The following is a 17,616-nucleotide window of genomic DNA, read 5'->3' as shown; positions in this document are numbered from 1 at the left end:
TGCATGTTTGGGTGTGCTTTGGAGATGAGAAAATTGAATCATTTGTATGGCTTCTTGAGACATTCAAAAAGTCAATGGGAGGGAAATGCTTAATCTCAATCTTCACAGACCAAGATCAAGCAATGTGCTCTGCAATACATAAGGTAACATTTAATGTTATACATAAAGGTGTTAAAGTTACCTTGTTTCTATTGTGTTGTTACCTTTTTTTTCTAAAAATATATCTGATTATAATTCAGGTCTTTCTAGAGGTCAGACATAGATTATGTGTATGGAATTTGGAACAAAATGCTATTACAAGATTTGGATCATTGAAACAAGACAAGGATTTTAAGAGAACATTCTCCTACAGTTTGAAACGATGTGTAACTGAAGTTGAGTTTGAAACTGTATGGAACTCAATGATTGAGAAGTATAATTTACAAGAAGATAGTTGGTTCCAAAGAATTTATGATCTAAAAGAAAAGTGGTGTCCAGCTCTAAGCAAAGACTTCTTCTCAGCTGGTATCCTCTCTTCCCAACAAAGTGAAAGTACCAATCATGCAATTGGGTTTAGAGAAAATAGATCAACAAGCTTGACTAAATTCTATAGCATTTTCAAAGCTTGTATACAACGTTGGAGAAGCACGGAAAAACATGATGAGTTCTCGTGTAGTAAATCAACTGCATCATCAGCAATACCATTATCTGGTCTGCTGAAACATGCATCAGAAATCTACACTTTGTCTTTATTCACAGATTTTGAAGAAGAATTTGGGTATTTCATTGCAACTACCACAAAATTGCTTTGGCAAAATGGTAGTACCTTGTTCTATTTAGTGGCAATTGAAAGTGAACCTTGGTCGCAACGAAAAGTCACTTTGGAATCTGACAGCAACCAAGTTAAATGCACTTGCAAGAACTTTGAAGCTTCTGGATGGTTATGCTACCACTGCATCAGAATATTACACTTACATTCAGTGATGAGAATACCAGATCAGTATATAAAGAAGAGATGGACAAAGTTTGCAAAATCATCAATTTGGGAAAGACGTGACAATGAAGAACCTAAACAACTTCAATACACACCTTGGCGTCAAACCATGGCTAGAAAATTCTATAATCTAATATTAAAAAGTCAATTGAATGAAGAGGCGAGAACCCTTATCGAGGACAGTTATGCTGTGAGCCATTCTCTTGTTGAAGAACTACTAACAACCATCAACAACACTACTGAAGCAGAGACTAACCAAGCTACTGAAACAGAGACCAACCAAGCTACTGAAGTAGAGACTAACCAAGCTACTGAAGCAGAGACCAACAAAGATACTGAAGCAGAGACTAACCAAGCTACATCATTAAGTACATCAACTGAGGCACCTCTTATATTAAATCCTGAACTTACAACAACAAAAGGAAGGAACAAAAGGCCACGAGGACCACTGGAGAAGAAAAGAAAGAAGACTGCAGTACCACCACTTGAGTTTGGAGCTATAACCCCTATTTTGAGACTATTTTAATTGATCTTAGATACATTGTTCTTTATTTTGAACTATATTCATTGATCTTAGACTATTTGAGACTATTGTATTATTCTTGAACTTTTAAATACAATATATTGATCTTTTTTTTTTACTGTATAAGTAATGATGACTTTTGCTAAAAAAAACCTATAACTTTTAGTAGAATTACTATAAATATTATAATAGTATCCTTAACTTTAATTTACATTATCCATAACTTTTAATAAAAATACCATAATTGTTACAATAATTCTGATTCTAACTTCTTTTTACAAAAAAAAAAAAGTTTCCACAACTTCAATGGCATTAGCCATAACTTTTAATGGAATTACATTAACTTTAACAAAATTACCATAATATCCAACCATTTCATAGACAAAATATTAAGTATGTAGTTACAAAAGCATGGTATTAACCAAACCAAAATTTCCAATTAGAAAATAGACATACTTCCCCTTAGTATATACTTACAAAAGCATGAAATTACTGTAAGTTCTAACTACATTAGCTTCCCCTTAACAAATCCTACTGTTGCTAATACAATATTTACTTCCCCTTGGCAGATTTTTCTTTCTTTTTTACTTCTTTACTCAAATTTTTTGCCGCATTTTCCTCTTTCCTTTTTTGTTGCATCATCAACTTTCTCCTTTTAGCAAATTCAAGTGCTAGCTCCAATCGACGCGAATTAAAATTGCATAAAGAATTCAACACCAAATGTCTGCCATCATTCATATCTGACAGTACCAGTGTTGCACATATCTCTGCTCGAAGTACAACTCTTGAAATTTCCTATATTTAAGAACTACATATACTAGTATCATGTAATCACAGTAAAAAAAACAAAAAAAATCTAAATTAACTAAAAAAATTGCAACTAACCCGCATCAACGCATCACAACTAAAAGCAGCACCTTCAAACAACAACACAGACATCATAGAATATATTCCACAATCTTGATCATGTCCTTTATTATTCTTCCAACTGAACATCACCTCCTCCATTGCATAATCTCCAACTTCACTAAATTCAGGATGACCAAGACTGTTGAATAATGTGCTCAAATTATCACACTACAAAAAGAAGAACAAAGTACAAGAATTAAACATATAATAAAAAAAATGTAACTTCAACCAAAATAAGTGTAACTTTTACAAAAACAAGTATAACTTTAACAAAAATTTAAACAATTACCAATATTGCAGACAAATGCTTAATTGTTTCCATAGTAGCTTCTTCATAAACCAAATTGTCCAATAATTGCATGGTTTTTTTCTTCATATTCAACGCAAAAACCCTGAAGTGGTGATACGCATAAATAGGAACAAAAACCTATCATTTGTAATTTAAAATACAGAGAATTAGAAATAAAAAAAAATGATGACACATGTGAATTAAAATACACAATAGCAGAAAAAATTATTACCAAATCAACAACACTGATATCAAAACTGTTGTTTGTGACTTGAATCCATTCCTTCCAACAAACTTGAAGTTGATCCATAACATCAATATCATTTTCATCATCCCAAAGCTTTACCAAGTTAGCCTAAATAACAATAAGACAAAAAAGAAATCTAAAAGAATTAACTATACAAACATCAATTAAAAGAAAAATACATATAGCTTTACATAAAACTTACACTGCCTTCAACACCAAAACAGAATTTTTTAGGACCTCCATCGTGCATTCTTTCATTCTCATTCAGCAACATTGCCCAACACTCAATAACAGATTGGAAAATCTCCAAATTAGCAGCTAAAGACACCATATATTCTCTTGGAACACTATGACTAAGATCAAACCACACCAAACATTCCCTAAATAAACAAAAAAAACCAGCTAAAAATTAAAAAAAAAAACAATAACTTTAAGAAATAAAAACATAACTTTAACAAAAAAAATATAACTTACTGATTCAGCACTTGAATATCATCTAAGAAGCTATAATCAGCAATCTCCTGATACAACTTAGGTAATTTGTTGAAAGACTTATTATTGCTTTTCATCACATGTCCAACAAACACAACATCAACATCACATGGCCCACATCCAACAGATATTTTTGCCTTACCATTACCCAAAGCATTCATGATTATAGATGAGAAAGAACTTCCACCGTACTCTAGGTTAATCTTTTCTATCACATTCTAAACAATATTATTAACAAAATCACCCCTAAGAACATTTTCCACCCTTCCACCATTCTCCCCACCCCCGACATTCATATCACAAGCAATATCTGAAATACCTCCAGGCAATTTCTTCATTGATAACATAATATCAACAATTTCATCAATAATCTCAAACATTCTTGGATCATAATCCTGACTTTGCAAGACAGGAGATGAACAACTAGAAGCACGAGCCACATCACGCTTCTTCAAACTTTCAACCTTCTTCAAATGATAATTTGTTACAACTTCCATATTCCTCTTCATCAACAAAAATTGCTCATGAATAGCCTGAAAAATAATAAGTGAATAATTAGAAAGATAACTTTAGCTATAATAAGTATAACTTTTAACATAAAAAGTATAACTTTAGCATTAATAAATGCAACTTTTAACTTACATCAGTAGCAACAGAATGAATTTCTTCATCAGATGCCATACTATCAGGAACATAAAACTTAATGATCCTTTTTCCTAGTGATGCATCATCAGCATTGTCACCTTGAGAAACTTCAGTTTGCTTAGCTCCTTCGCGTGCAATTCGAAGAGGCAACTGATCTCCGAACACAAAATTCTGAGATATAGGGTATATAGTAGTATCCAAAATACCATAACCAAAGGACTTAGCCTCAACTTCTTTTTTCACCCTATCACTGATTTTCTTATCAGTCCAGTGTTTGATAAGAGGCAAACTACAATCTTGTGCCTCATTCCTGAACTTCAGACGCTGAAAATACACAACCTCCAACAACAAAAAGATAACCACCAACACTGTCTTGACTCTTACTTTTCTTATACTTCAAAATAGCCCTACACAACCTTTCATGAACATATTTACACCAATTGAAATTCTTAATTTCATCAACATTTTCAAGAGCTTTAACAAAACTCAAATCGGCAGTTCTATTTGCAACAGGTGCTAGAAAGGTAGCAAAAGCAACCATCACAAATAGTCTCTTAAACAACTCCCCACCATCCTTTAACTGAACAATCCTAGCCTCTAATTTATGCAGAGGTATGCCTACACTACCAGCAACATCAAACATACTCCTCCATTCTTGTTTCAATTGAAGATCAGTACTTCTAGTACTCTCTACAACATCCATCCCATTATTCAAAGGTAACTCAAATACATCATAAACATCATAGGGAGAAATAACAAATTCCTTCCCAGGACTTATAGAAAACATCCAACTAACAGGATCAAAATGATCAACTAACCAAGGAAGTAAAGTTGTAACAGTTCTAGTCAACTTTAAATCCAACAAACCACCAAATCCTATTTCAACAACAGATTTAACTTGCTCATCAGAAAAATCTTTCATGGGATCTACTAATGTTTGCGGTCTGCAATGGGTACTGAAAAACCTATCCAATCTTAATCAAAAAAAGAAGAAAGGAAAAATAGAATGAACAACTATAACTTTAAAGAGAATAAATACAACTTCAGAAATAATAAATGCAACTTTAGCAAACACAAAATTATAACTATAAATAAGTACTAAAATAAAGCTTTAATATCATTATCCATAACTTTACATAAAATTATCCTAAATATTGTATCAGCATATAAGTTAATTATCACATCTATCTTACTAACACAATGTTCATAACTTTAAGGGGATTATCCATAACTTTAAGGGCATTATCCATAACTGACAAGGGTTAAAATGGTCGCTACAATCTAACTCTCAATCAAACAATACTTATACGAACACCCTATAACCAAGTACAATGGAAAATAAAGGTTCGGTCCACGAGGAACGAGAGTAATTGCAAATCAATCTTAAACCTAAGCTAGTTCGAAATCAATGGAAAATGGTGTTCTAAAATAATACTAATAAGATGGAATAAATCAATAAACTAAGACACTAGGGAGAGCGGGAATCCGCCTAACCATTGGTAACTAAGCAACAAGGAATCACAAAGACAAACGGGATATGCAAAGACTATAAGTCTGATCAATATCATGTGATAGGAAGACAACGGGCAATACTAAGCTTGGATTTCTCATGCACTTAACATTACTCGATACATAATCAAACCACATTCAATAATGAAATACTCAATTCACAATCTCTTGTTCAAATCAAGAATATCATGCAATCAAATTCAAGATTCTAGCTACTCCTACTATAATGAATTAACATGCAATCGCATATAATCAATTTAATCACAATCCGTTTATCAAAATCAATCCTCAATTACATAGATTACCTAGGCCGGGTTTCATCCCGAAACCCTAGCTAGGAGACTACTCACACATATTCATAATCAAAGCAATAATGAATTCCAAAAGCATAATAGATATAAACATGAATTCTGATTAAGGAATAATAAAGCTTGATTAATAAACAAGAATGAATAATACCAATTGTATTGATGCGAATCAATGGAAAAGTTCAGAACTTTGATATCCGTCGTCAATGAATAATACAAAGAATCTTCGCAAATCTTGCTTCAAATCAATCCAAGAAAACTAAAATCTCTAGAAATATCTCTAAGAAAACTAATGAATCTCTAATACTAAGAACGTTCTCCAATAACTCTCTACAAAGGCTCTCAAAACTATCTCTAAAACTGTCTGAGGAATCCTCTTAAAGTTGGGCCTTATATACGTCTTCTAATGCGGATAAGTCAAGCGCGCAGTTAACCCTAGATCAGCACGGCCGTGCTGTATTTGGCACGGCCGTGCTAGCTTGTCAGTAAGTAAACCAGATTTCTTCTTCAAATTGGCACGGCCGTGCTATATATGGCACGGCCGTGCATCTTCCTGGCACGGCCGTGCTAAAAATGACACGGCCGTGCTGAATATGCTCTGGCACGGGGCTCATACTGAAGCTGACACGGGCACAGGCAACATTTGGCACGGCCGTGCTAATGGCCTGCACGGCCGTGCTGGTGCGTGGATACTAACACGGCCGTGCTATTGGCTTGCACGGCCGTGCTGCCTTGCCTGGGGTTGCTTGCTTATAGGCCAGCACGGGTGTGCCTATGGTAACACGGCCGTGCTGCCTGTGCTATGTAATCAATGCACGGCACTTGAACTTCCTTAAATCCTCGGACTTCGGTCAAGGCTAGCTCGGTTACGCATCAAGGGCTCAGGATCCGATTAAACTCGGTTGATATTACCTGAAAACACATAAAAAAAAACAAACCGAAAACCCGTGAAGCACGTAATATGGGGAACGTAAGCATAACAAGGTAATAATCGGCCAAAACGGCCCCAAATACATCCAAAATCATCCTAAAATATGCTCTAAAGCGCGCCCTAAAGTGCGCTTGTCAAAACCCCCCAAGCTACACTTTTGCTAGTCCTCGAGCAAAAACCAAGGGAAACACACACAAGATCAAATAAACTATGCCATTGCGAACAAATCAAATTAAGCACGGAATGAAATCAATGGATCCTACTTAGAACAACCATGCACGGAATGAAAACTCACTCAAACAAGCAACGAGACACACAATCCAAGATATCGTTGATCAAATGCGAACAAGACCTAAACCAAGCATAGAGAACAAAGAAATCATGCTTCCCTCTAAACCCAACAAAACCGGCCACGTCCTCCCCTTTTTCTTCAAATCACCACCCTAATTGGCCCCTTGTGATTCCTCGAAGGAACCGGAAAAAATGATATTTTGAGGAAATAACAAAGGTATCCCGACATCTCGATTACGCATAATCTTTCCATAGGGTTGAAAGGTATCTCCCTCCACCGTTTGAGAACCAAACACCTCTAAAGTCTAAGGGTCTTAAAGGGTTGTAATGTATTGGCAATGGGTAAGGTAGGTGAAAACAATTTTAAAAAAATGGGGTTAATTCCTAAATGAAGCGCAAGAATCACAATTCTCAAAAACAATAGTTCAAAAGATGCAATTCACATTCCACAATAAACATTTATCACACTTTTACACATCCCAAACTCTCTATGTTATACACACTCAAATCACCTTTTTCAAACTTCAAAGCTTTTATTCATATGTCCTCGCCTTTTTCACAATTCGGACGGCTTTTCTCCTTTTTTTTATTTATTTTTATTTTCTTTTCTTTTTTTCTTCTTTTTTTTTTTTTTATAATCAATGACAAATTTTCATATTACATCTTTACAATTAAGCTCACTTTCAAACTTGCTCAAACCAACTATCGATCATTATTCTTGATTTATACACAATAAGCTCAAACAAACCTTGTGAGGTAAACGCTTCACAACTAAGGGTTGGTAAAACATCGGCCATCGGGTTTGTAACATGGGTAACCAAGAATGGAATTAAAGGCTCAACATGGTTAGCAAGTAAGATGATGTAAAAAGAAAATTAATTTGTAACAAAACAAAAGGAACAAGAATAAGAAAAATGAAAAAGGTGCCCTCTTCCTCCCTTAAAAGTGTCAAGTCGGTCTTGGGAGCTACAAGTCAACACAAAGATCGAAACATGCGTAATCAAGGATCCAAATATGCCACTCAAGAAGAATGATGAAGGCTAGAACAATAAAACCTCACGGGATTCAAAAACAAAGCAACTACCAATTAAGGGGATCAAATCCACAAATGGGAAGCGACTCCATCTTACCACAGCCCAAAGGCATAGAGTTTCACATGACAAAAGTGTTCTATTTCTACCCTTCGCCTAGACTCGTCTACATTGATCAACAATAGACTCGAACTGTGTATTCATCACTGGCTTAAGTGGAAATAGACATTCCATACACATTCATTCACATTTCGAATCCAACATGAACAATATTCCAAAATTTTGCAATTAGACAAGTTTATTATGATCCAAAAACATAGGAAAAGACTACGAGGCATATCATATAAGCTAAACCACACATCCTCATAGCAGAAGCTTTTCCTATCTAACACAAACATATGTACAACTAAGCCAACTGAATAAGTTGAAAGGCACATAACGAGGCATAAAAATCACATAAAATCCCAATCGACAAACAAGTGATCGAATGATATCAACATCAACGATCCCAGGTTCCTTAGAACCGATCAAACATCCTCGAACCATTCAACTTCTTCCTAAACTAAACTATCCTAAGCACACAAAAAAAGAAAAGATCTCACCAAATTTGCTTCCCGGGAACTCCAATTAACGGCCATAGCATCGTTCTTCAAACTCATGCCGCGTCTCGAATGTTCCCAATCTGCAAAAAGGAAAGACATACTAGCAAACGAGTTAAGGTTAGTCTAGGAATGCAGTAAATCTTTTTTTTTTTTTTTTTTAGAATGAATACAAGTAAGACCCCCCCCCCCAAGCTAGAATCAAACATTGTCCTCAATGTTTATACATCAAGGACTTACAATAGTAAGGAGAGGGAGGTAACTAAAGGGAAAGGGAAAAGGATCACGAGCTAGGCCCGCCCGGGCCATAAGGGAAACGGGAGGCCATATCATCAACACTCCTCTTCAGGTCTCTGAAGGCGGAGGTCATATCCTCGTTCGACCGGCGCAAATCCGCTACCTCGAGCTTCAAATCTTCCATTCCTTGGCGGAGCCAGGCGAAGTCTTGCGCCGGGATCTGCTGGGCCGCATCCGGGCCACCCTCCTCGTCATCATCATCATCAGCATCGTCACCTCCTTGGCCCCCGTGGGCCTGCTCATCCCCCTGGTGAGGCTGGGGATTGCGGTCTACATACTCCGTGCCTCCGTCCTCGTGCCAGGCGAAGTCGGGGTCGAAGATCCAGTTGTCTTTGTTGTAAACCACCGTCCTCTCCGGATCGGGCAAGTAGGCGTATGGCTTGCCGGCTACGAGCCACAAATAGCAATCCGGCTGGGATGTCCCTTCAAGCCACTGCATGGCTCTCAAGGTGCGCATATCAAGCCTCGTAGTGCCTGGGATAGCCTGCAATTCAGAAAAATCAATCCCATTATATTGCGCAAGAATGGTGATCATGCCACCGATAGTAATATCACCCCTACCCCGGGCTACACCGTCGAGGTGGTCTAGTAACCACGCTCCCATGTCTAGACGCCCGTCCCCACGGGTGAGGTGCCAAATAAACTGTAACTCCCTAATGGAGACTACACCCGAAATCTCTCCTCTAGCAAAGATAGTAGAGGAGAAGGTCCTGTGGGACAACCGAAAGGCGGGATTGGCGATGGAAGTCGCCTTATCCCTACGGGGATCTCTATCCATTTTCCACGTGATTTGCCGCCAAAACAACCCGGAGTTGTAGTGTTTTGAGTGGCCATCCTTAGGACCATATTTCAGGTCGGATGTCCACCCAAAGGCGGCATTAACTTGGGCCACCGACATTTGAATGGTGCCCGAGTTCATTAGTTGAAAGGACAAGTACCGGGGTGAGTTATTCTCATCCCGATGCACGTACAAAGAAGACAAAAATTCGAGGGTAAGCCTCTTGTAAGTGAGAGCATGCATGGTAAGGAAAGAATCAAAGTTGGTAAATGAAAATAGTTGAACCATGTCGCTTTCGATCCCTAGAGCCCTAGCGGCTAAAGGGTCGTAGAACTTGGTAGGCCGGATCGGTCGGTGGGATAATCCTACAAATTTGTCCAAAAAGGACGGGTTATTAAAAACAATACCTATGGTGTCCACCGTGGGTGGAACCATGGATGAGGATGCATCGTCCCGACCCGGTCTCCTAGTCGATGTCTTTGTTCTAGGCATGTTTGATTCAAGAAATTAAGCACAATATACCAATTAACAAGCAAGAAACTATCCTAGCATGCAATGTACTACCCTAACACTTACTAGTTCACCCAAACTTGCAACAATAAAGCACAATTCAACAACAAATATTCAATAAAACTAATGAAATTGGACAAAAAATTGCGAAAATCAATGAGTTTAAGAACGAATTCACCGAGGACTCCACGAAGTGGAGTTGTGGCGAGCTCAAAGAGGGCTGAATTTTGCGTCCAATCACTTGAAAAATGCTCCAATGCAAGGAGGGTGCCGAGATCTTGAAAGAAGAATATGGGGAATTAGGGTTTGATTTGGGGAATTGAGGGAGGAGGTTGGGGGTTTGGGTTAGTTTAGAGAGAAAAAGGGTAGGAAAGAGTGTTAGAGAGTTGGGGAATAATGAGAGAGTTTGAGTGAAATCGTGTTTAAAAAACACGAAAAACTATCCGGAACCCGCGCTGCACGGCCGTGCTATAACTGGCACGACCGTGCTGAGGTTTGGCACGGCCGTGCCGAATTTGGCACGGTCGTGTTGGCTTGGCAGGCTTTTTGAGAAATTGAATTTCAGATGGCACGGCCGTGCTAGAATTAGCACGGCCGTGCTTATTACTTGACACGGCGTGCTGAAAATGGCACGACCGTGCTAGAATGTCAGTGGGCTTTTGAGGTTTGGAACGGCCGTGCAGATTTTGGCACGGCCGTGCTGGATTCTGGCACGGCCGTGCTGTCTGATGGCACGGCCGTGCTGTCTGCTGCAGTCTGCAGGTTTTCTTTTCCTTCAAGGCACGCATCACTCTCTTCATTCCGACTTCTAACCAATCTTCTACCTGCACAAAAACACACAAGAGCACACAAAACTGACACAAATTAGGAGCTAAACCAAACAAAACAAAAGAAACTACTCTAGTAAAAGCAAGAAAATCGGGTTGCCTCCCGGAAGCGCTAAGTTTAACGTCGATAGCTTGACGTGGTCACATTCAACTCTTGTGACCGCATTCGAACACATCTATCACACCAACATGGGCTCCCTCATAGTATGTCTTCAACCTTTGCCCATTAACCACGAAGGATTGCAACCCACTAGAATCATAAAGCTCAACCGCACCGGAAGGGAAAACATCTTTGACAGTGAATGGACCCCTCCATCTTGACATCAACTTACCGGGGAAGAGCTTCATCCTAGAGTTATATAAGAGGACTTTGTCACCAACATTGAACACCTTCCGCTCTATCTTCCGGTCATTGAACTCCTTAGATCGGGACTTGTATATGTTCGCACTGTCATATGCGTCCATCCGAAGCTCCTCCAATTCATGAAGGTCCAACATCCGTTGCTCTCCCGCGCTTGCTAGATCAAAATTTATCTTCTTGATAGCCCATTGAGCGCGGTGCTCTAGTTCGACCGGGAGGTGACATGCTTTCACGTAGACCAAGCGGTATGGGGTGGTGCCTATTGGGGTCTTGAAAGCAGTCCGGTATGCCCAAAGTGCTTCATCAAGCTTATCGGACCAATCTTTCCTATTCTTCGCCACTGTCTTCTCAAGGATGGACTTTATCTGTCGATTGGAGACTTCCGCTTGCCCACTAGATTGAGGGTGATAGGTTGTCCCGAACCTTTGATGTAATCCATTCTTTCGAAGCATCCTTTGAAAGGCCCCATGCACAAAGTGTGACCCGTTGTCACTTATAACCGCCCTAGGAACCCCGAACCTTGGAAATATAATCTTCTTGAAGAGTTTCACCACCACCTTGTGATCATTTGTAGGGGAGGCAATTGCTTCCACCCACTTAGACACGTAATCCACAACCACAAGTATGTTTTGGTTCCCACGGGAGGAAGGGAAGGGTCCCATAAAGTCAATGCCCCACACATCAAAGATCTCAAGTTCAAGTATGGGTTTTTGAGGCATTTCATTCTTCTTGGAAATATTTCCACTCCGTTGGCAAGCATCGCAAGTCTTCACAAATGCCCACGCGTCCCTAAAGATATGGGGCCACCATAGCCCACATTGCAAAACCTTTTGGGCTGTCTTATTAGCCCCCATGTGACCTCCGCAAGGGTCGGAGTGGCACATTTTCAGCACACTATGAACTTCTTCCTCCGGAACGCACCTTCTTAGGAGACCATCTACACCTCTCTTGAACAAAATTGGATCATCCCATATGTAATGCCTTGCATCTCTCCTAATCTTCTTTCGTTGGTTCTTGGAGTAATCGGGGGGAAACTCCTCACAAGCCAAGTAGTTTACCAAATCCGCAAACCATGGTAGAATCTTCTCCTTGACGAGGTATAAAACATCATCCTTCAACTCATCACAAATGGGCAGCCCATCATCTTCTTGTTGCTCCCTCTCCATGCGCGAAAGGTGATCCGCAACCACATTCTCGGCTCTCTTCTTGTCCCGGATCTCCACATGAAATTGTTGTAAAGAGAGGACCCATCGGAGGAGGCGTGGTTTGGATTCCTTCTTCGAAATTAGGTACTTGATGGCAGCATGGTCGGTATAAACAATCGTTTTGGAACCAATGAGGTAGTCCCAAAATTTCTCAACTGCATGAACAATGGCTAGGAACTCTTTCTCTGTAGTGGTGTAGTTCCTTTGTGCTTCATTTAAGGTCTTGGACATGTAATAGATCACGTAAACCCTCTTCTCAACTCGTTGCCCAAGAACACCTCCAATAGCCGTATCACTAGCATCGCACATCAACTCAAAAGGTAGATCCCACCGTGGTCCTTGCACAATCGGTGCCGAAATCAAAGCTTTCTTAAGTGTGTTAAAAGCTTGTAGGCACTCTTTGTCGAACTTGAAGTTGACTTCCTTTTGCAATAAGGCAGTCAAAGGCTTGGCTATAAGAGAGAAATCTTTTATGAATCGCCGGTAGAACCCCGCATGCCCTAGGAATTGTCTTACCCCTTTTGCATTGACCGGTGGTGGTAGCTTTGCTATAACTTCAACCTTTGCTTTGTCCACCTCTATGCCTGCATTTGAGATCTTGTGACCGAGGACAATACCTTCTTCAACCATGAAGTGAAACTTCTCCCAGTTCAGGACTAAATTCACTCTCTCACACCGTTGTAGGCACTTCCCCAAGTTCACAAGGCAATCATCAAAGGAGGCTCCCCCAACAGAAAAATCGTCCATGAAAACCTCCATCTCGGCCTCCAACATGTCCCCAAAAATTCTCATCATACACCGTTGAAAGGTGCCCGGTGCATTGCAAAGTCCAAAAGGCATTCTCCCGTAGGCAAAAGTACCATATGGACAAGTAAAAGTCGTCTTCTCTTGGTCATTCGGGTTTATAGGTATTTGGAAAAACCCCGAATAACCGTCAAGAAAGCAATAATACTTGTGCCTAGTTAGTCTTTCGAGCATTTGATCAATAAAAGGGAGGGGAAAATGGTCCTTTTTGGTAGATGCGTTTAGACGTCTATAGTCTATGCACATCCGCCAGCCGGTCACCGTTCTAGTTGAGCTGAGCTCACCATTCTCATTCTCAACTACAGTCATTCCCCCCTTCTTAGGGACAACATGCACAGGGGAAACCCATATAGAGCTTGAAATGGGGAAGATGATACCTGCATCAAGAAGTTTGGTGATCTCTTTCTTCACCACCTCCCCCATTTGAGGATTGAGTTTCCTCTACCTCTCAATAGAAGGCCTCGCACCATCCTCGAGAGTTATGTGATGCATACATATAGCGGGGCTAATACCCTTGAGGTTATCAATGGTATAGCCTATGGCACTTTGATGCTCTCTCAATACATCACACAACTTCCGAGTTTGATCCGCATCTAAAGAAGAATTCACAATGACAGGATAAGTTGAATCAGGGCCAAGAAATTCGTACCTTAGATGTGATGGTAGAGGTTTCAATTCTACCTTAGGGGCCTCGTTTACCTCTTTTGTGGTGGCCTTAGCAAGTGCATACATGGGTGTAATTTCCTTGAAACTGTTATCACCATCATCTTCCTCTAGCATTTGCTCCTCTATGTACCTGCTCTCATCGGTATCACTTGGCTCAAGATCATGGTTAGTAGAAAGCAATAGTGTATGCATACTAGAGACAATCGAATCAATAGTGTCAATCATCATGCAGTTTTCGGAAGTAGACAAAGGATATTGCATGCTTTTGTTCAGATAAAATTCAAGGAGCTCCTCTCCTACCTTTAAAGAAATCTTGGCACTCTTCACATCAATGAGAGCACCAGAGGTAGCTAGGAAAGGTCGCCCAAGAATAATAGGTATATGATTATCTTCATCCATTTCCAAAACTACAAAATCCACAGGTATCACAAATTTCCCAACTCGTAGGGGAACATCTTCTACCTTACCCTTAGGAAATTTGATCGAACGATCAGCTAACTGTAGGGTAATGTTGGTAGGAAGAAGTTCTCCTACCCCTAATCTTTGATATACAGAATATGACATAAGACTAACACTAGCCCCAAGATCACATAATGCGTTATCAAATTTCATTTTATTAATAGCACAAGGGATTGAGAAATTACCTGGGTCTCCCAATTTGGGAGGCATCTTGTTCATGATGATTGCACTACAATTCGCGGTGAGGTTAACAGTTTCCACCCCATCACAATTCCTCCTGCCACTCAAAATATCTTTCAAAAACCTAGCATAGTTAGGCATTTGTTTTATAGCGTCGGTGAATGGTATGGAAAGGTGAATTTGCTTCAAAGTATCTAAAAACTTACCGAATTGAACATCCAACTTATGTCTCACAAACTTATGGGGGTAAGGAAGTTTTTGCAATAGATTGGGTTCTTTGACTTGTGTTACTTCCTTTTCATTTAAGACCTCTACAGTTTTATCATTCTCTCCGGTCCTCTCCTCCTCACTCTCTATAACAGTACCAGTGGTAGGTGTAGTCACAGATTGACTCCTAGGGGGTACTACTTCATCGCTCCCCCTCAATGTCTTTCCACTCCTAGTGGTGATAGCATTTAATGAGTTTTTAGGGTCAATACCTTGAGGTGGGAGTTTTGACACTCCAACCCCATCCTTTATAGCACTAGCCAACTGAGAAATCTGGGTTTCAATCATTTTATTATGTGTCATCACTTCATTAAACTTTTTGTCACTGGTGGCCATGAAAGTGTTGAACATTTTGGTCTGTGCTTCCATCATCTCCTCCAAACTAGTCCTTTGCGATGGTCCTTGAGCATTGTAGTTGTCATTAGAGGCTCGGGAGACACACGCATTAGACTGTTGGGGATTTTGATTTTGGAAGTTGTTCCTGTTACCATTGTTATTCCAATTTCTCCTGTTATTGGCATTCATGTTCTGATTGTATTGCCCTTGATTACCTGCATTTTGTTGGTAATTATTCTGATTACCAAAATTACCATGTTGATTATAAGACCCTTGGGGATTTTGGTCCCTTTGGTTCCTGTTTCCCCATTGGTTTTGCTGTTGGTAGTCAGAATTATTACCTTGTTGATTATAATTGTTCCCTCTTTGATTAGGTGGTAAATATCTGTTATTGTCATTCCTAGGTCTATTATCATAAGACAAGGCATTGACTTGTTCATTATCACACTCATTACCATCATTATAGTTGGATTGAAATTGGGAATCTACGTTACAGGCAGAGGTATCATGGTCATAAGACCCACAGTTTTCACAGAATATACATCCAGTAGGCATATTATTAGAGTTAGAGTGCATACCTGCTCCCTTATAATAGGATGGAAGATTTTGATGCGGTGGAGCGTTGAGCTTCTCTTTGATAATTGACATTTCCTTACCTAGATTTACAATTTGCGATGTCAAATTCCCGATTGCATTAAGATGGTCTACCGAATAGACCGCTCCTCAACTCTTGCTCATGGCCTCTCGCTCTCCATCTTGCCAATCCATGTGGTGTCGTACCACATCTTCTATGATATCAATGACTTCTTCTTCGGTTTTGTTCATAATGGGGCCACCTGCTCCCGCATACAAACTGGTCTTCCCTTGAGGACTCAATCCTCCATAGAAAATCTGTAAAACTTGATATGTTGGGATTCCGTGGTGTGGGCACTCTCTTTGATACTCCTTGTACCTTTCCCATGCTTCGTAGATTGACTCCCCACTCCTTTGCTGAAATCCCTGGATCAAAGCTCTAGCATCGGTCGTCTTCTTTTGGGAATAAAATCTTCCCAAGAATGTTGTCGTGACATCATCCCAAGTGTGTAGAGAGTTCGGCTTCACCTCCTTCTCTAACCATTCGAGAGCTCTCCCAATAAGTGAAAAGGAGAAAAGCTTCAATCTCACGAACTCTTGATTCACCCCATTAACCTTGATGGTATTGCAGTACTTCTCAAATTCGTTTAAATGAGCCAAAGGGCTCTCATGCTTGGCACCACTAAACTGCCTTCTCTCGATGAGGGTGATCATAGCTTGCCGGATCTCGAAATCATTGGCCTCAGTAGTGGGTGGAGCAATCCCACTTGAAGCTCTATACGCCCCAGGAGTTCCCAAGTCCTTAAGGGGTCGTGGTGCTGGCCGATTGGGTTGGCGCGGTATGTCTGCCATTGGAACCTGTTGTGTGTTGTGTTCCTTTCCTTGAGAGTTTGATGACGTCAATCGAGATTTACGATTGCTCTTCAAAGTTCTTTCGATTTCTGGATCGAAGGGTATTAATTCTCTCTGTTTAAACCTGCGCATACACACTAACCAAACCAATTAAATAGCAGGGCTACAAGTGTAGCCAAAAGGGAAAAATCTTTTTGTGCTTTTTTATGATTAACTAGACTCAAGAAATCAAAAAGCAATTAACAAACACCGCTCCCCGGCAACGGCGCCATTTTGACAAGGGTTAAAATGGTCGCTACAATCAAACTCTCAATCAAATAATACTTATACGAACACCCTATAACCAAGTACAATGGCAAATAAAGGTTCGGTCCACGAGGAACGAGAGTAATTGCAAATCAATCTTAAACCTAAGCTAGTTCGAAATCAATGGAAAATGGTGTTCTAAAATAATACTAATAAGATGGAATAAATCAATAAACTAAGACACTAGGGAGAGCGGGAATCCGCCTAACCATTGGTAACTAAGCAACAAGGAATCATAGAGACAAACGGGATATGCAAAGACTATAAGTCTGATCAATATCATGTGATAGGAAGAAAACGGGAAATACTAAGCTTGGATTTCTCATGCACTTAACATTACTCGATACATAATCAAACCACATTCAATAATGAAATACTCAATTCACAATCTCTTGTTCAAATCAAGAATATCATGCAATCAAATTCAAGATTCTAGGTTAGCTACTCC

General features: G+C 39.7%; 1 protein-coding gene across 1 annotated transcript; it reads left to right on the top strand.

Annotated features, from left to right (window-relative positions):
* Nucleotides 1-74: 74 nt before the first annotated feature.
* On the top strand, nt 75-1,499 carry LOC110734873 (protein FAR1-RELATED SEQUENCE 1-like). Its single transcript, XM_021915003.1, has 2 exons — nt 75-143; nt 240-1,499. Exons 1-2 carry the CDS (start codon nt 75-77, stop codon nt 1,497-1,499), a joined length of 1,329 nt encoding a protein of 442 aa, XP_021770695.1.
* Nucleotides 1,500-17,616: the final 16,117 nt, after the last annotated feature.

The sequence above is a fragment of the Chenopodium quinoa genome, unplaced genomic scaffold (assembly GCF_001683475.1).
Source record: "Chenopodium quinoa cultivar QQ74 unplaced genomic scaffold, ASM168347v1, whole genome shotgun sequence".
Taxonomy (NCBI): Eukaryota; Viridiplantae; Streptophyta; class Magnoliopsida; order Caryophyllales; family Amaranthaceae; genus Chenopodium; species Chenopodium quinoa.
Note: the sequence above shows the minus strand (reverse complement) of the source record. Positions and strands in the feature narration are given on the sequence as shown.

Bases quoted from the DNA above. Each gene is read 5' to 3' on its own strand.
- LOC110734873 (XM_021915003.1), top strand. From the start codon at position 75: ATGGGAGGGAAATGCTTAATCTCAATCTTCACAGACCAAGATCAAGCA. The intron at 144-239 runs GTAACATTTAAT...ATTATAATTCAG, and splicing joins TGTGCTCTGCAATACATAAG to GTCTTTCTAGAGGTCAGACA.